The 26,366-nt window shown below is 37.7% G+C and overlaps 1 protein-coding gene across 11 annotated transcripts in view; it reads right to left on the reverse strand.

Moving 5' to 3' along the window:
- The window catches only part of nfasca (neurofascin homolog (chicken) a), an 81,101-nt gene that overhangs the window by 38,679 nt on the left and 16,056 nt on the right, over positions 1-26,366 (reverse strand). For 3 of the 11 annotated variants that reach the window (XR_014201918.1, XR_014201919.1, XM_082155590.1), the window contains exons 1-3: positions 21,670-21,987; positions 9,279-9,337; positions 2,157-2,330 (exon numbers count right to left, since the gene is read on the reverse strand). Coding sequence is in view for 9 of the 11 variants with exons in the window: in XM_082155590.1 (XP_082011716.1) it covers positions 2,157-2,250 (94 nt within the window). In the remaining 2 variants the exon portion in view is untranslated. Of the gene's footprint in view, positions 1-2,156; positions 2,331-9,278; positions 9,338-21,669; positions 21,989-26,366 lie in introns of those variants that run through there. The other 8 variants (XM_082155587.1, XM_082155588.1, XM_082155583.1 and 5 more) reach the window with 7 other exon arrangements.

The raw sequence follows: 26,366 nt of genomic DNA on the forward strand, positions 1-26,366 counted from the left end.
ATCTTTTAGATCAGGGGGTCTTCTGAAGGGGTTCTGACTATAATGGTTTGAACTAATATCAAAACAACTACAAGTCTTAAAAAAAGTCCACCTTAAAATGAAACAGTTACTCACACAGTATGACTGGCTTTTGGGTAAACTAAGCCAAAGTTAAGAAGCCAAAGTTCAGTGAAATGTTTAAGTGCTCCTCCTACATACAGTATACAGTGCTGTTCAAAAGTTGGGGGGTTGGGGGGCGGTCATTACATTCATTAAAAGTGACAGTAAAGACTGTTACATTGTTACATGGTGTTCTTTTCAACAGTGATAATAATACAAAATGTTTCTTAAGCATCAAATCAGCATATTAGAATTATTTCTGAAGGATCATGTGACACTGAAGACTGAAGTAATGATGCTGAAAATTCAGCTTTGCCATCAATAAATTACATTTTCAAATATATTAAAATAGAAAACAGTCATTTTAAACTGGAATCATATTTCACAATATTACTATTTTAGTGTATTTTTGATCAAATAAATGCAGACTTTGTAGGAATAAAAGACTTCTTTAAAAACATTAAATAATCCAACTGTCTCCAAACTTTTGACCAGTAATGTATTTGTATTTTAAGCATCATAAGGTATACAAATCATTAATATGGTATTATAAACTCAATTTCATCGTATTGTATCACATATATGTTTGTTTCTCTATCCAAACTAGGTCTTGGTCTGAAAATTACGAGTCCTGCTTATGGTGCGTGTAATATGGAGTATAAGCGTACAAATGAAGACACAACACAGTCACTAATAGCGAGATCAGATGCCTGTCATTTCCCAGCAGCCCTGCTGCTGCATACATTCAGAGAGGTCGAGAGGTCAGAGGGGTATTATGAAGTGCTCAGAGACAGGATCAGTGCTCCAATCTTCTCCATCTACACAGATCAATAGAGATTCACACAGACGGGACCAGAGCCTGTAGTGAAAGCTAGAGATAGAGGGGGGAGAGTAGTTGCCAAAGACGGAATGAGAAAAAAGGCCAAATGAGAAAAAGAGAAAGGAAAGCGAATGATGGCGCTTTGGGAATACAGGCGGAGAAGGGGAGCTGGGGAGGTGCTGACAGCCCCTGGTCAGACTGAAGCTCCCTCTATTGTTGAAGCTGGTGAGCACTGAGCGCCGCTGGGGTTGTCTCGCTCTGTATGAGCTTTCAAATCATTTTTCATAAGAGATAAAGACAAACCTGGACTGCTATTATTAGAAGGAAACTGAAAAAAATGAGGGGTAGAACAGACAACAGAAGGCGGAGTGGATTTATTGGTTTCTTTGTTGCAGATGCAGTGTGGATATAATGGATTTTATTCATTTATTATGTTTCATAAATGGTATGACCATGATATAGACCAGTGTCTGGCAGGACGCTATAAATGTGCAAAACTACATATTTTCAAATTTGCTTAAGTCTTAAGTGGAACTGCTAAGAGATCATGACACCACTGAGATAATATTTTGTGCAATCAATTATTGTGGCACAGCATTGTCCACTGTAAAATCTGGATCCTAAAGCAAAACCAGTTAAGAACCACCATTATAATTTAGTGTAGTGCTATTTTTATCTGAGAAAACATCCCAATAATATTGGATTAGCCGGGTTATGAAAGCTTGTTTCTTGCTTAAAAATAAATGGCAAAGTTGGTAAATGGATGTCAAGTCTATTTTTTAATTATTTATTTAATGCATAATGGCAGAACAATAACCCCATTAAGCCTCAAAGAGAGGTTAGAAAACCTCATTAAATACACACTTAGTGCAGAGTATATAATTTATGTTGCGAGTTGAAGTGACACACTGTGGAGGTCTAAATATGAGTGCGTGTTCGTCTATGATGGGGGATGGGACTGCATGTGGTTCTCTGTCCTTATATGATGAACGTGATCATGAACAACTTTGTTGATCCTGGAACAACATTCCAATCAACCAATCAGATTTGGCTTACAACCAGGGTTAGGTGCTTCTACATCAGTGTTATTCAGCATTATCATTTACCTCTGACTTTAGGGATACGTTATGGGTGGGGTTAGATTTAGGGGTAGGGATAGGGTAGGGATTTTCAAACAGGAATGTTGTTCCAGGATCAACAAAATATGTCATATATATATATAGTTGTTATGACTTACGGTCCAGTGGGACTTCAATTGGAGCCGCTTCCTTTGACAGCAGCAAGATTATTGACAACACCGCCAGTGCCGCCCACCGCCCCTGCGTCCACATCTCTCTCCTCCAATTGGCTGACCCGTCCCGTCCCAGCTCTCTACTGATTTAGTTGCACACTTTTAGCTGTGTTGTGTTATCTGTGAAAAGAAAAACTGCTTGTTAAGGAACTTCACTGAATAATCCTTTTGACATTACTGTGACATTTAGGAAGTGCCACTGGCCTTCCAAACAAACAAAAACAGACTTCTCATAGAAGCCTATTTATTCAGATTTTGCAGGGACACCCTTAAACGCTAAAATACACAGTTGTGAGTGTGTACTGCAGGCGTGGGCTGTGCATACGTGGAGGTTTTCAGCTGGCCTACATTTGCAGTTGACACAAGCATTCCCTGGAGCCATTGGCCCTCTTACAGATGAATGCGGCATCAGCGCATCACACCTACACATCACCATACAAACCTCCAAAGCAGAAAGAAAAAGACTCTTGCTGGTCAATCGGTTCACTTGACAGGGTGACCGAACCCCAAGATGGAGGACAGGGCTAATATACAAACCACTGAGGTCTGATGGCAGATGTTAACTCATCTGGTTTAGCTGTATGCTCTGGCAGCTCTGTTTCTCTGCACTAGTACATCTGTCAAATCCTGCTTTCATAAACCTGACATTCTCTCCAGACTTTCCTCTACGCTCTTTGAATAACAGCACGCACACAGTCTGGAGGTCAGTGACAAACCCTTCCCTGCAGATACCATCTACTTATAGTTGATCTTGGCGTAATTATGCAAATAAGCAGCCATGGCCCTATAATTCACACGCCTAGGGTGGTCTGGGTAGCAAGACCCTTTATTATACAGTATGCAAAAAAAACAACAAAAAAAATGCAATTTCAGGAACAAGATTGGTGGTTGAAGCATGCCATATACCTCGCTGCCTCCTTTCTCTCTTCGCTCAACTGAACACATTCAATTTGGAACAATGATATTCCAGCATTCTGCTCTTGTGGTTTGTTGTTTGATTAATCAGATATTACAAACTGTATTATCTGTCCATTCAAAGTGTGAAATGCACTACAAAACAGATGGAAAAATGAGAATTGGATCAAGTGTGAAATACTTTCAACACACTAATGCGATCATTATCAAATATCTGGACTCAAACCATATGCTGGATGAGTTCAAAGTACTTCATCTGCCCCAAGGGAAGATAACACATGCCTCTGCTTCATGTCACTCAGTCAAGAAGGGCTAAAACTTACTGTACTGTAAGAATCATTGTTGGGGAAGCTACTTTAAAAAAATTCGCTTTTTTAAACTACAAGCTACTCGTAAATTTAGATTATGAAAGCAAATCAAAGCAAAGAATGCGGGCTTTACTGTTACAGTTGAGCTAAGATGTATCTAAACATTTTTAGCTAAACATCTAAAAACCTTTTACATAAAAAAAAAGGGTGAACAACTGACAGTTCGACTTTTTAGTGTCAATTTCACCGTTTTGAATTGAAAATACAGCATAGGCTATAATTTACATGATTCATGTAATTCATAACTCAATGTGACCAGCAAGAAACATTAACGGAGCTGCTTTTTGACACATTAGGCATACGATTAACAATGTGTTATTTTACTGTTCTTATTTTTCTTTATTCCTTGCTTGCTCTTTAAATAATATAACTGTTGATGTATACAATTATAAATATCATTTTTGTGGTTATTGGTTTAAATAATTGAAAACCTCCTGGATTCAACAAATCAATGCATTTAACAACATTTGAACAGATACATTTAAAGGACAAGTTCGGTATTTTACACTTAAAGCCCTGTTTTCAGATCATTTCTGATGAAATACAATGGTTAAGATTGAAATTTGGACAAATGCTGCTGGCCCGAGAATTTTTGGTTTCTGGTAGCACCCCCCCACCTCCACAGTGGTTACATAGGTGCACTGGAACAATCCTTCCTAAAACGCAAAATGCAAAAGATGCTTTCCAACAGGTTTTATCGTAGTTTTTGTCCAACTCCATTGACTTGTATCACCCAATACAAGTCAATGGAGTTGGACAAAAACTACGATAAAACCTGTTGGAAAGCATCTTTTGCAGCGATTTTTGTGTGAGCATATCAGTGAACACCCCTGGACCACTCGGTGAGTTTCACGTCTTTGTAAACGAAAGTTGAATGCGTTTTAGGAAGGATTGTTCCAGTGCACCTATGCAACCATTGTGGGGGGGTTTGCTACCACAGAAACCGAAAATTCTCATGTGTCTAAATTTCAATCTTAACCGTTCTATTTAATCAGAAACGATCTGAAAACAGGGCTTTAAGTGTAAAATACCGAACTTGTCCATTAAACTAAATACCACCAATAAAGCTAAAAACAAAAAAATATAACTGAGGTAAAACTAAGCATTGAACTAAATATGATATTACTTTATAAAGTTATAACAATAAAAAACATGCTTGCATTGCTATAAAAATATGACAAAAAAGCAATTTAGTGAGTAGCTACACTGCTATGGATAAAGCAGCTTGTTACAGGAAAGCTTCCTTGTATTGAAAACCATTGAGTTATAAGAACACTAATCAAAAATACAGATATTAGTAGCATTGCTACTTTTAACTAGTTAATCCAGACTTACTGTATGTGATGAGACAAAGATTGAGTAAACAAAAAACTAGAAAGATGCACTGAACTAGTCTAAAAAATGTCCTTCATCTTGACCATCATACCCGTCATAACAGAGTCCAGGTGGTTAGAAAGAGAGACAGTCTGAGGCCTGGAGAGAAGATGGGCTTAAGCCAGAATAAATCTGCCACAGAGGTCACTGTCAGCCCAGGGACCCCTGCATCCTTTTATTTCTCGTTCAAACTCTTTCAAAGAGCCAAAACTTTTTTGGCTGCCTGAAATCCCATAAGCACAATTACAGAAAACTGCTCGATCTTTCACCACTCTGCTGTCAAGGTAAAAGAGACTTTCCATAATAGATCTGATACATATGCATACACACACATTTATATAGCATACAGTACATGCCTCCAGGACGAAACTCTAGCAAGAGTTATTTGGCAGGCTCTGCTGTCTGAGAAACCCCCAATATGAATGTCAGAACAGGAATGATCTAACCCAAATAGTTAAAAGACTCAAGGAAACCAACAGCATTGCCAGTCTCACACCCACATCCTACAGAGGCTTTTTAGTTTATTCTAATGGAGCGAACAAGAGATATAGGCACATCTGATGAAGTGTTTTGTGCTCAGTGAGCTGTAGTATATTGAGATTACAGAGAAGCATGTGGCCTAATAGCGTGTGTTAAAGCCCCCTCTGTGACCCCAGCAATGACTCGTGGCACACATCCTAGACGGAGTGGAACAGGGTTTGCATCCTGCCAAAGGCAAGACAAGCCATGGGTTAGTCACTCGCTGAGTAATCTCCTTCATTTAATTCATAAGATCTATAATTCAACAACCAGCGCTAAATTAAAATGAAAATAACCATTGAATCGCTGACTCAAGCAAATCACATCAAAAAGATACAAATGGTCTACTAAAACAAAAGCTTAATGACACAATGACTTAATAACTGCACCAATCTTTTCATGACTATGGAAGCCCATTTTCACCTTTTGTTAAAAAATAAGATAGTTGTGACAGTAATTATTTCTTGCATCTCATAATGTGACTATTTCTTGATTTATACTTTATCTTACAATAACCAGTGTTGTTATCATTAACTAAAACTATCAAAACTAATTTTTGTTCATAAACCCCCCCCCCAAAAAACCCCCATTATATATATATTTATATATTAGGGCTGTCAAAAGATTAATCGCATCCAAAATAAAAGTTTGTGTTTACATAATAAATGTGTGTGTACTGTGTATAATTATTCTGTATATATAAATACACACACTTGCATGTATATATTTAAGAAAAATTTGTTATTTATATATACTAATATTTATATTTACATATAATATAAATTATATGTAAATATATACAGTATTTACATGCAAATATTTCTTAAATAAATACATGCATGTGTGTGTATTTATATGTACAAAATAATTATACACAGTACACACACATTTATTATGTAAACACAAACTTTTATTTTGGATGCGATTAATCGCAATTAATCTTTTGACAGCCTTAATATATATATATATATATATATATATTATTATTATTTAAATTTTTTTAAATGTTGCTTTGGGAACTAACTGAAATAAAATAAGTTTAAGTTGAATTACTAAATTCCTGAAAAAAATATTTTAAATATTATTAAATTATTAAAATAATGCTAAAATAATACTGACAATTATCTGGTTTATTTTGTACAGTAAGGCATAAACAGGCTTCCATGACACATTAAGGCAAACAAAATTACATGAAAACAAACACTACGAGGCTCAAAGGTACAGGTGATACAAAGGTAATGTGCTGTTTGGTCTGCAAGGGAATATCATATGCAAGAAAAAAAATTATGCAAGAAAAAGAAAATGATATATTCATAGAAAAAAATTCTAAGAAATATTTATGGACCTAAATGTTCCTGCCATTGTGTGGAGACGTTAATTTTGGAACCTGGTATGCAACCTGGTATCACAGCTAGACCCTTGTTAACTCTTACCCTTAGTTAAATTATTTTTAAATTAGATATCACATTTAATTATGTTAAAACCAGCTCATCAACTGCATTCTGGGAGTCATTAATGCTATAATTAAACAGCATGTGTGCTCATATTTGCATTGATGTCTAGATGCATCCATGTTTCAAGTTAGTATCCTTTCATCAACAACCAGAAAAAAGATATATCATTTTTACTGCAGAAAAACAGAAACCTTCAGAAAGAGTGTTTTTAGCCAAATGGCTTGAGGGGAGTGAGGTGAGGTGGGCTTCAGTGTGGAACTGAAACAGTGATTAACAACATAATAGTCCTGAAACCCACTTGAGCTCCATCAGAGCAGGTGAGTGGGCATAGTGTCTGACTCTTCACTTGTTAATGGTCACGGTTATCACAGCTTATTAATGCATGATGGCAACAGAATTCAGGCATTCAGTGAGAAAAGTGATGCATTTTGAAATAGTTTTGATGCACTTCATGGCTGCACTAAAACTTCACCAAGACATCTAGTAGAATGAACATGCCCTCATTTAAACTTTCACCAAATATGACTTTTAATATATGTGGTGGTTTTTGAATGGGAGTAAGCAGTACAAAAATATTTAAATCATATTTTTTTTGTGTATCGATTTGGGCCACTTTCATATGTGGTTCTAAATCTAAACATATCCAATTTCTGGTCATCTGACCTAAGTCTAAACATTTGTATCTGATTCTCCTCTTATTTCACAATTATTCCAAACATTAAAATAAAATGCCATTCAGTATGCAAATGGTTGAAATCACAGTCCCTCTATCTCATTACGATAAACCTAAGATGCACATATTTTAACATAATGTGAAGGACATTAAAATTCCTGAATTAGTCAAATGCAGCGTAATAAATGGTGAATATTTCCAGAAGCGAATATCGGGTGCAGAATAAAAATTACCTAATTTATTTTTAATACTCACAGCAATATTTTTAAGAAATGTTCATTAAATTCAAGTGCCTACATTTGATGTCACAGTTTCTAAGGACACACAAAAATAATGTAATATTTGGTGGTGTTCATGGAATAATGTCTTAAGATTAATGCCTAAAAATCTGATCAGTGCAGACACGAAAACTAAAATGATAAATAATTAAAGCCCATAACTAAAATTATAAAAAAAGAAGCGGGAATTTTGGGTGGGAAATATTGAAGGGCTTGTCTCATTTTTATTGAAAAGCCAACAGGCTTTATTATAAACCTGTTTTGCCAAAGTACTTGGTAGTCGGCTGTAGGTGGTATTAGTGGAAGGGGATTCGCATCTGATTGGACTAAAGTCTTTTGTAATGCATGTGTGTAACCGGTCCCACTTGACCCGCTCAAAGCGGGTTTGGAACCGGGGTCTCCAGCGTGGGAGGCGGGCACGCTAAAGACCGCAGCCGCTAGCGTCAGTCGCTACTAGCGCGTCTCTTGAGGCCAGGGGAGTGAGGTTTACATGCACAACTCTTACTGGCCTACGTCCGTTACACAAGGTTAGTCATCAATACTGTTCACATCTTCTAAAAGTAAATTTTGTTAATATTAATAAACTTAAGAAAAATCTAATTCTGATAACTTTCAAGTCTAAATGCAATGTAAATGAATTAAAAACAACTTGATGCATATCTGTAAAAAGAAAAAAACCTGAAAACTAAATGGCACTGTGAGGGCAAATGTCCTTGGTGCCACTGTAGGTTGAAGGTCTAGCAGTCTGGGGTTTCATATCTCTGTCTCTCTCTCTTCATGTCCCTAGTGTGCTGATGGTAGTACAGCCCCAGGCAGTCTTCTCATCCAAACACACGCACACACATTACCCATACTACCGTTCTATAAATACTCACATGCCCATCACAGCCAATTACCCTCAGTGGAGCCGTGCCTCTCCGCCCAGACGCCCCACTCACTCCTCCTCGGGCCCCCTTCAGCACTGTTCCTCACTGAGACAGAGTCTGAGGATGCTGGACTAGATGCCCCCTACAGCTGTCACTTACACACACCATATGCACGTTTTAACACTCCATTTTCAATAGACATGAAAAACTTTACACTTGTTTTCTCTGAGGGCATGGAGGAGATGTTCCATACTTATGTGTCCCACAGACACTGTTGACACTAGAATATGTATTTATATGTGATAACATACATCCATGAGCATTCACAGAGACATAACAGGGCCATCTGATATTAAAAAATATAAGCTACTTTAAGCAACATTTAAATGAATAAACACAGTTGATGAATATTATTTTGTATTATAATACGGCTCTCGAGAGTTGATTCTGACTGGTCAATCACAGCATTCTGTGATTAAATATAAATCAATTAAAATAAAATCAATCAATCACAGCAATCTGCAATGAAATACTTTTTAATGGCCAATGACCAATAAATGGTGTACTCGACCATAAAAGAAAATAGCTGCAGAGCAATCAAGATAATAGGTATAAACTTACACAAAGGGGTTGGAAATTTGGTCAATGTCGAGGCTGATGATGGCAGAGACTTCTAAGACCTGTGAAGACAAAAAAGGGGGTTCATGATGTTTTTTTCTGTTCACCTGCATTTGTTTATTAGTATTGCTCTAATTGTAGTTGGTACCGACATACCACTGGTTCTTAATAGAGAAAGTAACATAGAAGCAAAACTTAGTGTCTTCAAACATAAGGCTTTACTGTAACATGAGGCATTCCACTTCACTTAAGTGTACCATCAAAATCTGTGGTCCTGAAGACAGCTGAGATTACAGAGTACTGGACAGGCGCTGTGTAATCTTGACCTCTGAGGCATGGGAGCTTGACCTCTGTCAAACAGAGGGACTATAAGGCCTTTCCTGACTTGACAATATTGAGAGAGGAAATAACGGTGAAAAAGAAGTGACAGTGAGAGAGACGTGAATAATATAGAGCCATGGATGAAGTGCTGATAGAGAGTGAATCCTGCTGACGTCTCGTTCTCCTGTGGCACGCTGCACAGACTGATCTCTATGGACATTAAAGGCGCTGAGCAGGAGAAGGAAATACACACTGTGTGGATGTGAGCATGCTCAAGACATGCTAGAGATGTGCGACTTGGGGACAGCTTGTCTGTGTCCATTACATTTCCCAGTTGCACAATTCTGAGATGTCTACAATACTTTGCTTCATAACATTTGACCTAACACCAAACACAATTGCTAACACTTTGTGCTATGAATATGAATGATATATCATATAGCTTGTGGAGGAGAGGTGTGCCATTACTTTTTTTTTGCCTCGTAGATAATAAAATGGGCAAAATAATCCCACAGATTTATATTGAGGGAGTGACTCAAGCTATTTCTAGTGGCCAAAATATCAGACAGACTTGCATGTGGGTTATTTTTTACTTCAGCCAGTAAGAAACCAACCAGAACACTCTGGTAACTGCATAGCAACATGCCCAAAAACAGTCAGAACATCCTAGAAAACACCCAGAACATCCTATCAACCACCTATTATAGCAACCCATGCATAGCTACATGCCAATATAAACACTAAGAACACCCTAGCAACCACCTGGCAACCCCCCAAACACCTACTGCATAAAAGCCTAAATTCAATCTGTTCATCATATACTGTAAAGCGATCGTGTCTCTTCAGATGTTGGACTAAACTGCTCAATTCACATGGATTCATTTTATGATCTCTTTATGAACTTTTTGAAGCGTCAAAGTGGTAGTTGCGTAGACTGTCTATGGAGGGACAGAAAGCTCTCAGGTTTCATCAAAAAGATCTTCATCTGTGTTCTGAAGATGAACGAAAGTCTTACGGGTTTGGAACGACATGAAGGTGAGTATAATTAATGACAGAATTTTCATTTTTGGGTGAACTATCCCTTTAATGTTATCCAATCCATCTTTTTGAACGATATATTGTGCTGAAAACGACTCTCTACAGCTGGCAATTCAGGAAAGTCAGATCTGAAATGGTGAAGATAACAGTTGTGTAGCTTTGTGTGTCAAATGTGGACAGTTCTGACGTAAAGGACAGGCATGAGGACATGTCAAACCAAAAACAACCAACAAAAGCCGGGAGGAAGGTGGTTTGAATTTCTGCTTTCACTGACAACCAGACAAGCAGTCAGTCATGCAATCATACACAGTCTTGCTCACACTTCACTAGACCTCTTCCCAGGAGGCAGCCGTGGCTCATCTGTAAGGGCAGGTTGGGCAGTGCCCCACCAAAAAATTCATCCAAAACATAGACCTCTATATAAACTGAATCAATAATAAATTGTCAATTTGTTTAGCATTTTGCAACAAATATTTTTCAGATTCTCTAGACCATTTTAAGTCGTAAAGTAAGCAGGATATATTAAAATTTAGTGCATGGCTTCGCCAGGTGTGTATTATGATACAGATTTCAAACTGCACTGCTTATTTTCACGATACCTTACATAAACCTCGCTCCAGACCAAGACGTTAGTCTGCATCAGGTCAGTTACTAGTTACTAGTTGGCAGGTCTGTTCTTCCTATGTGGAGTAGCGCATCAAATGAATGAAAGTATAAATACTTCAGATTAAAAGTGCTCATGTGAATATCCTTCATAAAGTTCAGTTGTGTTTGTTAATGTTTGAGAACAGACATGACTTTCTTTTCCTAACTGGAATTCCTCCACAACTTGTAACATTTTAAAACAACATTCGGAGGCAAGTAATGTTGAGGCAAAACAACATTAGACAGATGTTGATGATTGCGTTATTACATTTGCATATGATTAAATATGATATCCCTTGTTTCTGCATCTTCCTCACACGTTTTGATCAGGAGATTCAGTAATATTTCAGAAGATGTTTAATAGCGCCCCCTACCTTATAACAGTGAAAATAAAGAAATACGGAAAATTCAAGGAAATTCATGGTTGCCAGGTTTTCGTAACAAAACCAAGCCAATTGCTATTAGAAACCCACCCAATCACGGGCCTAAATTAGTTCCGGGGGCAACAAATAAACAACCGCAGCAACAGTGCAAAAGTAGCCCAATTACGTGGGAAAACCACAGACTTTGCAACACTGATTCTAAGATAGCGTTCTATGCGTGTGTCACATAGAAAGTTATGCTAAATAACGCATCCTCTGCTAAAAGTGTTCTGCATGTGTTCATCGATTAAATGTAAAGCTTACAAAATGTTTATCATAAACTGGCGCTAAGACCTAGTTAACTAGCTAACTAAATTTACTGTCAGGAGCCGCTATTGCCAGGAGGTCACAAAAGGTTTTTCCTGCCTCCCTTGAAGCGCACTGTTTAACACACACTTCTATTGTCTGTTTGTCACCCAACTATCTCATATTGTCCGGTAACATCTGCTCCTTATGGAATACACTTCCTGTCTGACCTCTGACATCATCCATTAGTGGATCTTTTTAGCCTTTACAGGTCAGAGGGCCACAGTAATAACAGCCTACACAGATGGACAAACAGTCCAGAGATTTATAGAAAAAAAAATATGAAACATCATCCTACTAAAGCTTGGTTGTGGATGGTTACGGACACACTTAGGCCTATGCTTTAAATTAAACCAAAACTTGCACTAAAGATGCACAAAAAAAGAAAAAAAAAGGGACAAATAAATTAGATATGTTACGAAGACTTCAGGGAAGGTAAGAAAGAAGGGTGCAGAGCTGGGTGGATCTCATGGTTGGTAGGAGTGATGGTTCAATGTTGCAGAATGACCTAGTTATACCAGGAGAGAGGATGGAGAGAATAGATGTGGGGAGGGGGTGGCAGGGAGAGGGAAGGGAGGGGACGGAGAAAAGGGGGACCATGGAGGAACAGAAAGAGAAGGAGTTTGGTGGAAAGCAAGAGGAAGTAGGAGGAGGAGGGAGGGATGAAGATGGTGGAAAAGGAATGGAGCGAAAGAGGCATATCTCCAGCCCTAAGGGGAACGATAAATCAATCCCGCCTCTTCATGATTAGAGCCGAAACTCTTCCTCCTCTGCCTGTTCCTCCCACTCATTGCTGTCAATTATTACCTGATGTAAATCCAGAAATAATGTACACCTGCAAAAATCTGGAAAATGACACCTTTGAGACATAAACGTTATCCTGTGGATTCATACAACCACTATCCTCCTGAGCAGGAGAGGCAAGAGCTGTGTGGATGTTTTACTGTGTGGATGTTTTTACCGGAAACTGCCAGATGCTGACCTACTCTACTGAAGGTGGCACGAGGAGGATCCTTGCGGCAAGGAGAAGATCTGGGTCATGATGCTCTGAAGAGCTTGTGGTGACAAAAAAAATAAATTTAAAACACATTTTTTGACAGCACTGGTTTTAAATGACCTGAAGGCTTAACCGCATGAAAGTCAAAGACTTAAATACTTTACTTACTTTAAAGATTGTTGATTACTGTTTGGAGTCAGTAAGATTTTTTTGCCAGAAATATATCTTTTTTTTATTTAGCAAGGATGCATTAAATTGACCAAAAGTGAAAGTAAAGACATTCATGTTACAAAAGTTTTTTATTACAATTTTTTATTCTAAATAAATGCTGTTCTTTTGATGTTTCAATTCATCATAAAATCCTGGGGAAAAAAATTCCACAAAAATATTAAACTGTTTTCAACATTGATAATAATAATAAATGTTTCTTGAGCATCAAATTAGCATATTAGAATGATTTCGCAATATCGACTTATACCATACCGCTCAAATGTTTATGGATGGTATGATTTTTTTAATGTTTTTGAAAGAAGTCTGAAGTGTCTTGAAGAGACTTTCACCAACCATACACAAACTCTTTTATATAACCCTAGCTAATCATTCAAATCTAATCACCATCTGAGAGATCTCGGTTATTAAAAGTGCTTTATATTTTCTTCCCTATGTGAATGCCACCAAAGAAATGTGTCTGATGGGGTCAGGAGAACCCAAAACAAGCCAAATAATTCAGGAATTTTGTACACCATTACATGCTCTGAAACAGATATATAAAGGGAGATGTTTCTTAGTTTGTTCACTGTTCATCACGTAAGAGCAGTGTTTTTTATCTGCCTACTTCATGTCCAAAACACGCTGTGCCACATCTGAAATATTTAAGACCCCCCTTCCTCTCCCATAACCCTTAAAGTAGACCACCCTCCTACACCCTTTCAGCACAGCTTTAGTCTCTTCCCTTCTAAAGTGAAATTGGATTCTGTCTAATCTCCGCCAGCACATTGGGTTTCCTCTCATTTCCTCCTGCACTGTTTAATTCAGTATTTATCCAATCGCAAAAAAGGTCACACATACAAGTAAACAGGCCAATAGAAAACCTTCTTTGATGTGTTTTTGTATTGATTTTATATTTGATCTAATTTCTTCTGTTTAAGTGTATTATAAAAATCTGTTTTTCTGTGTGGATGTCCTGTAACTCAATAAGATGAGATGAGTTTGTGCCTCGGGAGAGACAGCGATAGGCAGGAACGAATCCTACCAAGCACACACCCAAACCCAGCTCTCCTGCAAAACACTGCTAATGACCCAGTAACCAATTCACACAAACTATTATATGCTTCTAAGTTACTTCATTTCTTTCTTTCTATCTTTCTTTTCTTTCTCACTTTCTTCCTTCCCCCATCTGAACACAAACGCAACCCAATAGCTTATTATCCAAACCTAAGTTCCTGCCGTGGCCAATGGTAGATGACCAGGTCGCTAGGGCTCCATAGCAACAGCATCGGGTGAGGGGTGTTTGTGTGTATATGTGTTTGAGTGTGAAGCTCGTCCCAGAGGAGGTGTGTACTTACCCCCATTACCAAGCCAGCGCGTGTGTGTGCGTTAAGGGTTGGTTGTTGTTGTTTTTTTTAAGTCAAGAAGGGAAGGTACAAAATGTACAGCCATTTTATTTACATTATCAGGTCTGTTAGGCACCATGTGGTTAAATCAGACTCGAATGACAGGCTTACACAGGCATACAAAATGAAAACGGTGTAAAACGCACCTGTGTGCCGTTGCCGCGATACTAAGTAATACGGGTTCATTAGATGTGCAGCAGATGTGTGTTACTGCACAGAACAGGATTCTGGTCAAACCCCCCACCCCCGCTAAAAAAGTTCCAGACAATATATTTCTGAATGACTTCCCTTTTTAAGATTTTTTTGGAACAGCTTTAGTGATTCAGAAAATATATTTCCAGACAATATATTTCTGTATGACTTCCCTTTTTAAGCATTTTTGGAACAGCTTTAGTGAACTCAAAACAAATTGACGCCATAAACTAGCCTTAGACACTGTATTCTGTATGTTTTATACATATAGATTGAGAGGTCACATACAGGCCAGTCATAAATATTTAATGCATGCTGATTCCTGTGAAGCACACGATGAACCCTCTTCTATTTACAGCATTAAGGAAATACCTTAAAGGTCATGGATGGAAAAAAAGTCATTTTTTCCCACTGATGAACTGACTATATTGATGTATTATAAAATTCATTCAATCTTATATCATCTTTCTTTAAAATAAAAGGTACAACTGCAAAAAATTATAGATTTTTTATAAGAATACATTTTAATATAACATTAATGTAATTTTGCTGCTCACTCTCAACAATGTTTAGATATTTTTACGGGGGAAAAAAACAGACAAGAGCACACAGTGTTTTTTTTGCAGTGAAGATGCACAGTGGTTAGGAGTGATGGGTTACAAAAATAGCTGCTGGGACTCATTTCCTGGATGGGTCCATCTGCCTGGGGTTACCGTGGTGATTAAATACATTCTGGATCTCTTAATGGCCGTTGCTGTGCCATCCCACCTCCTGGGACATGGGTCCCCCACTCCTCCCCGTGTCTTTTGCTCCTCCTCCGTTCGCACTTATCATAAGGAGGGATTGGTGGATAGTGTGATAGGTGTGAATATAGTCTCTAGAGACTCTCACTCACTAGATGATAAGAAACGGCTATTAGTATGCGTGCATGCATACGTGTGCGTTTGATTGAATTTGCATGTGTGTTTGAGTCTATGTGTGAATGAGTGTGTGACAAAAGAGGGGGGTCCGAGAGACGAGCTGCTGACAAATTCATTAATTAAACCTCAGAAATCTATCCACCGCAAAATAACAACTACAAGAAACGCCCCTGGAGCTAAATTTGGAGGGTGGGCTTTTCATTCTTTTGTGATTATTCTGGACACATGCTGCCATTAAAGCTCTCGTAATAGAGAAAGCAAACCAACGAATGAGATGAAAATGGAGAATATGTCCCTCCTCATACAGACAAAGAGCAGACATGATGTTTTAACCTCCTTGAGTAATAAATAATGCACCTCAAATTTTGCAGTGGAATTAATACAAGACATAGAAAAGTGATTCACAATTAGGGGTTATTCCCATTTCAGCAGATTCCAAGATTTATCATTTTATAATGGTTAAACCTATAAAAAATAAAATTACATTTAAAAAAAATCACAAATTATTTTAAAGTAATTAAAAGTATGTTTTGTGTAATACATTATTAAATATACATATTACAATTAAGTTAAAATAAGTTAATAAAAATGTAGGGATGCACCGATATAAAAATTTTGGGCCGATACCGATAACCGATAATTATTCATATTTAAAAGCCGATAACCAATATATTGGCCGATAAATCTAAATCCAAATTTTTATGTAATTTCTGAGTCTGATTACAAAAACAAAAGTCTCACCGTTAAAATCCATGTCCCAAGCACACAAATATAATGTTCTCATTATAATTTTATGGAGCCTATTTGACAAACTTGCAAAGCACATTAAACTTAACAGTTTTTTTTCTTTCTTGAAGTGATTTCAATCATATTTCAAGCAATTCAAAACCATCATGGCGAACAGAAGTGTCTCAGCTGAAGGATATATCGGCTAAATTTTCGTATCGATACTGATATGGTGGCCGATATATCGGGCATCCCTATTAAAATTTGTAAATAGAACTGTACAATAATTTGGGCTGATAATAATCAGTTATTTAAAATAAACTATATGTTGAATATTTAACAAACGGTCAAAGTTAACCTATTTTTAGTTTGGTGTTGTGGATATTTGAGGTACAAATGCTTCAAACAAAGGCTCCTCAAAGAAAACACAGCTTTAAAGCATGCTGCTAAGAAACCCATAATCACACTTCAAACACGTTTCACACAAACACTTTTTGCTAATCATATTCAAACAAAGAGACAATCCCCCCAAAATACAGCTAATTACTTTGTGCTTCACCTCAGAGGACCCAAAGGGTTCATGAGATGTTTTTCAAGCCCCTGAAGCAGAGAGAAGACCAGCTTTGTGGAGGACCATCCCTGTCCTAAACCATTCCGATTGAACCTGTTCCAAACGCCACAGGGTCAACGCAGTTGGTGCATTCAGGCACTGACGATAATATATGCGCATGCTATTTAGGGTGCTCTCTTAATTCTGTAGTTTATGCTAAAACCTAAAGCCTCAAGATTCACCCTTCAGTCAGATCTAAAGACACCAGCAAATCGTAGTGAACTGACTTCTGATGATTCAGTATTCCATGCCAGCCTCTGTTGAACTTCATGTCTGCTTCAACTCGTACTATTGCCCTCAGGCGCTGTGAATGTGTGCATGAGGCAACACAAGGTCATAATTCAGGTCAGTGCTTTTTAGAGACATGTTAATCGTACCTCTGAATTTATTCCTCTCATTTTTGGTGGATTTTATAGGCATGTAATACAGCCTATCTCTTACAGTCACATGAAATGCGTGTGGATAATTTCTACATGCTAGCAACACTTTTCTGTCGTCATCCATCATGTAACATCCATAAAACATGCCCTGACAGCTTCAAGCTACAATAATGGCTACGAATGGATCAAAAATCGAGGAAAGCATAAATATATTCAAGCTTTTGATGGTGTGCTAATACTGTAGACTTTCCCTCTAATCCCACAGCCAAATCTCTTTAGATTAGCCTTGGTCCTCTGGTGATCTTGGCAAAACAAGAACATTTATAGCTTTTCCGTGTTCCTCAGTATGTTTTTGAATGAAACCAGGGCAATGAGCATGATATTAAATTACATCACCTTATGTTATTTATTCACTCACACAGTTTCAGCCAAAAAAATAAAAAATAATTCACGCAGTCCAAGCGCAATGCTCAAGGGTCCAACAACTGTTCCCCATCTGGGATTCGAGCATCTGGCTTCATATTCTCATCACAATCTCAGTTCTTACAGTATGATCTTACTGTAGCCTAGTTGTAAGACTATTACATTAAATGTAAAGGTCTGGAAGTGCTGACTAACAGCTGAATAATGCTGTGGGAGTAATTATGCTGCATATGATGGAAATTCTGCTGAGATTGCCACAACAGACTATGTAGATTCACTCAGCACCACACAGGTGGCAGAAGCGCTTAGCTAGAGTTGACACGAACACAAGGGAAACGATTAATACTCCAGAAGAGCATCGCCAGTGTCACACACCAGACCTAAATCTCTCATTATGGAAAGCAGAAGGCTTTTTAAAGGACACAGACCTGGGCTAATTGGAGACGTTTTGGAACAATCCATCTACGTCTGCCCCAAACTCAGGATGTAAATGGCTTTTTAATTTTATAACAGGGTATTTATCCACTCTGAAAGGCAGCATAAATTCTATTGAAGTATATAACTGAATTCAGACAGTGACTTTACAAAGTAACTCATATTTTTTATACAATCAGAGCGCATTCTATTGGTAGAAAATCAGGCTTGATTCTACTTTGGCAAGGAGACCAGGACTATGTTCAGAATTAGCATATTAAGCTTACTATTTTTTGCTGTATACAGCATATATACAGTATATATATATATATATATATACACACATAAACAGTATCCAAATTTTCAACATAGAATACCGGGATGACTGACTACATTTGGCCTACTATACAGCAATGCATGTATGGAAAACTGCATGGAAAACTGTATCCCATAATGCAATGCACCTGACCTAAAATATATATATATATATATATCTTGAATCTTCTTTTTTATTGGATATTTATGAACTTAGCACACACACACACACACACACTGCACAGTATGCATTAAGCAGCATGCTATATTTATTCTGAAACTAGTTATAATTCTGAAATTCTGAAGGTGTGTGCTAAGGCTGGAATGAGTTTTTTTTTTTTATGTCCCTGGGAGGAATTGATGGGTCTTTGAGCCTTCAGTCTAAATATTTACAGTGAAAGAGCATCTATGTGCATTATCTGTGAGCACATTAACCTCCTCCTATTCAGCCCACACAAAAGGATGGGCTTTTCAGCCCCCCATACACAGAAAAACATATATACAGTATACACACAGATCTACACAATCAGCCCCTTGTATTGCATGTCCGATTGTATGGCTGATTCAACAGCGCTGATGATATATGTCATTGTCACAAGCCTGAGATGTCATTGTCACAAGCCTCAGATGTTTTTGCTCCTTTTCAGGTGCATTCATCCAGAACTTCACTCAACATGTATCTAGTTCTGGTCTAGTTCGCTAACAATATTTACAATAAGGTGTGACAGAAGCTGTTTTGTAAAATGACACTGGCCTATTTATTCCCATGTGTGTCGCAGAGATACACATGGCAGAACAAATCCTGACATGTCGCCATCAGCCACATGTGAATGCTGCGTATCGGCTCAATGAAAGCTGATGTTTCCTGGAAGACATCAAAGTCTGGACAGCCAAATGGCCGTTTTCTGATTGCACATGTGACTGCTATGTTGTAAATATTAAACAGCTGCTTTCACCATAGCGCATAATAATGAAATGAGAATGTTTGACGGAATTGCGTAATTTTCCCCCAAAATAAATAGGCAGACAAAACGTAAGCCATTTGACTTCTCCAAAATACTAAACACTGTGGCACTTTCAAAATATGAAAAATATCTGTGGGGTCCAACATCTGGCAAATTCTGGTTTAACCAGTCGCAAGAGTTTGGAGGCGGGACTACCTGTCTGTAAAAACACTGCAGAACAAAATTTGGTATAAATCTATTTTTACATAAATTGTTGCATTGAAATTAATAAACTAAAGTGGTTTGATGAAGGATTTGTATAAAAAAAAAAACTTCACCTTTATTTTTATGCTTTTAAAATGACAAAAACACAATAAAATGCTCCCTTTTTAGTAAACATTTCATACACAAATAGTTGAGAACTTTAAACTGTTAAAAAATGCAAAACCGACAAAATCACTGTGAAATAGGGAAGCACGATATATCGGCCACGATATCGGTAATGGCCGATATATGTTCATTTTTAATGTTATCGTTATCAGCCTGATAAGTAAAAGTCGATAAATAATATTATTTTCTTCAGCTGAGACACTCCAGATGTGCACTGTTCACCATGATGGTTTTGAATTGCTTGAAATATGATCATGCACGTACAGTTACGTGCCACATGTGATGTGCAGTGCAAGTCTGTCATATGGGCTACATAAAATTATATTGAGAACATTATAATTGTGTTCTTGGGACATGGATTTTAATGGTGAGACATTTGTTTTGTAATCAGGCTCTAAAAAATTATATAAAAATGTGGATTTAGATTTATCGGCCATCGGCTTTCAAATATAAAGAATTATCGGTTATCGGTATAAGGCAAAATTTTCATATTGGTGCATCCCTATTGAGTAATCTGAGAAAAGCAAGATGAAGAGAAAGTGAAAATTATACTGAGAATGAAAGCAAATAAATAAACCAAAAAAAGAAATCCTAAACACTTTCATTGAAGTGCTCTGATTGCTGTTTAATGGTCAGTGGAAATAACTAGAAAGTATTCTAAGTTAGGTCTTGCAATGGTTACAATCTCTCAGAACTTACACTGAGACAAAGACAGAAACACAGCACTGCAGAGTATCAATCTACACAGAACAGACAATGACAGCTCATACAGTGAAATCGAGGTGTGCTTGAGGTTGTCAAGGGTAGCTGCCGTGTGTTGTGTGTATGTGCTTCAGTAAATTAGTGTTTTCTTCTGAGTGTGAGCCACATGCTCAATACATCCTCAGCTAAACGCAACATGCATCTGACTGACAGCTCTGGTCTAATTTTAGGGTAAAACAAAGACTCCTCTTCAGACTGACAAGAACTAAGATGACATTAAGTGATGTGGTAGCAGCGAGACACGCAGAGCGACAGAAAACTTTAGAACGTGTGCGAGAGGGCAATGCAACAGAGTTCACAAAGGTCATCGCCAGAGCCAGTGAAGTTTATGAGACCCCGATCGCGCAACATGTAGCCCAGAACAAACTCAGAGATCAATATGTCCTCATCTGCAGCAGACCACTCATCAATAAGTGCCTGACTGATTTAGGAAATGACTAACTCATAAAATCACTGCTCAAAGGCCCTTTATTAGAATAAGGTGCAGCCACAGTGACCAACCAAAATCACAGATCAAAGGCACATAATTATTGTCAGTGAGACAATAACTCTGCAGTTTGACTAGTTTAATAAGACTGCTGGAAAATGGCCTAGTTTGCCAATCTCGCAAATATTTACTTAACAAAATCTCTCAAATACATATTTAATTGAATCTGTCAAATATTTATTTTATTTAATCTCTAATGTATTTAATTTATCTGCTTTATTTATAACATTTACATTTTATATTTTACATGAATTAAAAGCTTAATATAACTATTAGAATAAGCCACAAGTCTAAACGTGTCAGACCAACAAAGCCCAGCGTAATGCGGTCAGCATGTGGGATGAAATACACACAGAATGAATGAAAGAGAACAGAGACATACAGGCAGAAACAAAAAGGGCCAATTATCAACCCGCTGTAGTCAGTGTCTGCTTTTGAATCCAGACAGAGACACACCAATGAATATGTAAGAAAACAAATCCAATTTACCTTTCAAGCAAAAGGTCTCCGTTTCTGGTATGAGTGAGCTGGCCTGTCATCTCTATTACAGTAGATTCCTCTTTCATTTGTGCCGGCTTGTGCTTGGTTTAAAATCCTTTGACTAAAGGAGTAGGTCACTGTGGCTTACAATCTGTGCCATCAAGAAGTAAAGCATGTGTGTAGTTCCTTAATGACATGTCTTGTGGGGGCTGTTATGTCTCTGTGCATCCTTTCCTCAAACCCTTACTAACTGTCTCTGATGTTCCCTCTCTCTTTCTGCCTCCCTCACACACAGCAAACCCCGTCTGTCGCCTCCTACTTTGACTTCTCCCCGCCCACCTTATGAATAATTAATCACCATGTGGGTAGACCCCTCCCCCCTTTGAAAAAGATCCACACGCGCGTGCTCACACAACAAAAATGTATACATACACACGATGAGGAAAAACACAAACACATGACATGTATGTAAAATCGAGACAGCCGGGTGTGCTGCCCTCCCCCCTCTCAGCTGGGGGGAATTTAGCGTTTCTCAGGCTGGGATGGAAGACTCTCCCCTCCTCCAGGGCTTTCCCTCTGAGATTGACCTCTCCATTACGACCCGCGTCTCAATCTCGTGTACGTCTGGACCCCTTTTCACTCCCCGCCTGCCCTCATGTCACCTACTGACAAATCAATACGATGTCAACAACATGCAAATGCTCGCTGTATATGATTAGAGAAGCCTAATATGGATAGAGATCGATAGATGCCAGTGCCAGCCGGGCAGCGAGAGTGAGAGTTGAATGATAAAGATATTTAACCCCTTGCTTCTAGTCAAAACAAACAAAAGGTTCATTAAAAGAATAATTCATTCTACCTTCATTTAATATAATAATTGCTCAGTGCATGTTGACATCTAGCAGTGTGGGACATACTACTAGCAAGGTCAAACACCTTCATGACAACATCATTAAGAACAATCTAATCATTTCAACACCTTCTGAGATTAGTCTAATTAAAATGAGGTGATGGAAAATCTGACAACAGCAATAATTGCAAGTATGTCATGAATGTTATTCCAATCTAGTGGTTTGTCATTATTATAATCAAATGGGATTGCAAAGGAAAATGGCTGCATTATAAATGTACACTGACAAAAGTATACCAAAAAGTACAATGGAATAACTTCTTCTTTTTTTTTTTATGTGGTTGTTATTTTTTCTATATGCCATGGCATTGTCATGGTTCAAAAGCTTGGGATTGGTAAGTTTTTTTATTTAATTTATGAAAGAAGTGTCTTATGCTCACCAAGGCTGCATTTATTTGATAAAAAAAAAAAAAAAAAAAGTTTAAATTTAAAACTATCAGGATAAACACTTATTCAACATTCGTACAGATACAGGTACAAAGGAATTATTATACCGGTTTAGTTTGCACACTGGGACTCTGTATCTTCTACCCGAGGGAAGCAGTTCATACTGTGAATACAAAGAAGTGAGTTTGGTCCCACAAAATTTTCTGTACCTGATTAAGAATACAGTTCTCATATAAATATTGAAGATTAAGATTAAAATATTCTTCTTGCCCAACAATTTCCAATGCTGTCAACACCAGGTGTACAAATATCGATTTAAGCTGTACAGTTATGTTCCCAAACCATACCGTAACACCATACCTAACGGACTATCAATGTTGAAAACAGCTGTGCTGCTTAATATTTTTGTGAAAACCATGATACATTATTTCAGGATTACTTGATGAATAGAACGTTTAACAGCATTTATAAAAATAAAAAATAAAACTTTTGTAACATTATTATGTCCTTACTATGTCTTCACTTTTGATCAATTTGTTTGAATTCTTCTTTTTTCTTTTCTTTTTTTTTTTTACTGACTCCAAACGTTTTAATGTATACCATGGTATATGAATATGGTAATCATGCAGTACCATGACATATGTGTCAAGGTACTAGTTTTGTACCATTTTGTACCATCATACAGGGCAGTCGCTCAAATTTATGGGGGACAGAAAGAATTACGGGCAGAAATGACAATGCTAAAGCATAAATAACCTTAGTGAGATTCCCTTGTCACAGGACCTGAGAAAACATTCCCAGTTATTGCGCCAAAATGTATATTTACAAGGTATATGCCAACATTTTTATCACCGCTTTGCACAAGTATATGAATGGAAGCAGTGGTGAATCAGAAAGTTTTCAACCTCACTGTCTAAATGAAGTGAACAGGTAAAGTCAAATTACTATAGCTTACCATAGACCATCTTCAAGCCAAGGACTGCAAGTGATTGACAGTTTAACTCTTAGTAGGACCCTTGATCCTGTGTCTCAAAGGTGGATTTGCAATTTGGAGGTATTTAGTTCTCTATGGTAAGCACATTAAATTATGATAAGGGGTCTCCTCTGTGACTGCATATCTATCAGCAGGAGTTTAACAGCGAGCACAAATGCAAAGATAACAGCTTAATTCCTCATTTCAATGCAAAGCGAGATTAAAACACTGCAGCAACTTCTCTATTCCCCAGTTTGTAACAAAAATCAAGAAACGTCGAGATTAAACAGTGTTTGTTGTTGAAGCGTATTTGCTTGTGACCTCAATCATGTACAGTCCAAGCACAGAAAGGGTTTCCCTTATTATGAGAAATGTTTCACATTTTTTCCCTTTCCACTGACGTCTGTTGTGTTGGCAGATGCAAAACAGGGGGAGTAAGACTAAATAAAAGGTTTGTTTCAGTTCTTCAGGATTGGCACAGAAATTACAAGGAGCTGATCTAAATCCCTCTGGGGAAACAGTGAGATGGAGAAAAGACCATTAAATCAGTGCCAAAACTTCCTGACACAACTTCATGCATGTGATAGGAATGGGAATCATGATGAACTGAACAATTCTGGTTCTGATTCTCACTCCTCTTAATGACTTGATCTATCAATGGTTATCAAAGAAAAATACTAAACTAACAAAATGTTAACATATTTAAATAATGTATTGATTCACTGTTTAACTGATTCATACATTCACTCAATTGTCTCACACTGGTTGCACTGGATGTTTCTGATTCACTACAAAGAGCCAGCTAAAAAGAGTCATACGGTTATCGGACTACTGTACACTGGTTGTGCTGCATTTTTTCTGATTCAGACTAGCTCATAAGGCAAACTTTTTTTCGAGAATTGGTCTACACCGGTTGCACTATATTTTTCTGATTCACTAAGAACAAGCGCATACGAGTAATTTTTTCGTACATCAGTGGTAGCGCTATAGATTCAGTAGTGCCATTGTGGCACCGCTGAGAAGAGGTAAATAAAATGTTTGAAAACCATTAACAAAATGCAAATCATTCAGTTCCGGTATTTTTTCCCAACACTACCCCTGGGCCCTGACAAATTTGGAAAACTGGAAACTGGAAAGTCCAATGATATGGGGGTTAAGAGGACAAAAGTATATTATTTGACTGATAATGTGATTGCAACATTACAGCCTATGTATGTCTTAAAGTTGTACCTACAAAATTTGTAACTGCCCAGTTATGTGGCAATACATATAATTAGATTATTGTTGAACCAAAATTTCTGCAACTGAAAATATTTGGCCGAAACAGCTAAAACAACTTTTGGAGGCCCGAAATCACTGACCAAAACAGTGATGTTTCAATTATTAGCACGTCTCCGATAACATGTTTTGATTCTGTCAATGTCATGACAGCGAACAGCATAGTTTAATTAATTAATTTAAGGTTTCGATTTTCGGCTTCATGAAATCGTTTTGGCGCATAACAAAATTGCATCTATTCTATTCTATTCTATTCTATTCTATTCTATTCTATTCTATTCTATTCTATTCTATTCTATTCTATTCTATTCTATTCTAACAAATCAGAGATTAAACTGGGTGCTAAACAACATGTACAGCAAATAACAGACCTGTAGTCACTTCCAGAGATTTAAATTCAGTGACTAGTTCTGAGGTTAAGAAACCTGTATTCATCGGACGCTGACATTAAAGGCTATGAGCAAAGACATTCCTGCTGTGTTGCCGTGCCAAAGCATACGGTCACAGAGGGCCCGTCTTTCAATTGCATCAGGTGTAGCACTAATTGCATTGTTTAAATATTTAAACCAGCTTGAGGGACACAAAAGGAGAGGGATAGGGAGGGGCACGGGTTAAAAAAGAGCAAGAGCGGGAGAGGGGGTGGAAGAAGAGAAAGAGATGACAGAAGAAGAAAGGGCAGAGGAATATGGATGTATTTGCGAAAGATAGAAAGGCTCTTGTTGTTTGTGGAACTCCAGGACAGGACGTGAGCAAAACAAAGGGAAACAACAGTGGAGCATTATGGCTGTTTGAGCAAAGTAAGGCCTCCTTTGTCTGTGTTTGGGGGGGGGATGAAAGGTGGAATGAGACAAACTGGATGTTCCTCTTCTTTTTTTTGTTTTTCTCCTTTCCCAGCAATCAACGGGGGTGGCTCATTAGAGACTAACGAGAGGTCTGAAGAGCACACTTGGGAAGGCAGGGAGCTGCCAAGTTTATGAGAGAGGCCATATACAAAAGCTGTCAGTAATGAGCTGAAACGGGTCCATGTGAGTCCCACTGGAGTGAATCCCACTCTGACATGTTCGGTCGTGTAAACCAGCGGCTTTTGAGCACTTGTTTGTGCGTCAAAACAAACACCATAAAACAATTTGCATAGCCAGATCAACATAATGGCAGTTT

This window comes from Leuciscus leuciscus, assembly GCF_965113295.1.
Source record: "Leuciscus leuciscus genome assembly, chromosome: 23".
In the NCBI taxonomy this organism is placed as follows: Eukaryota; Metazoa; Chordata; class Actinopteri; order Cypriniformes; family Leuciscidae; genus Leuciscus; species Leuciscus leuciscus.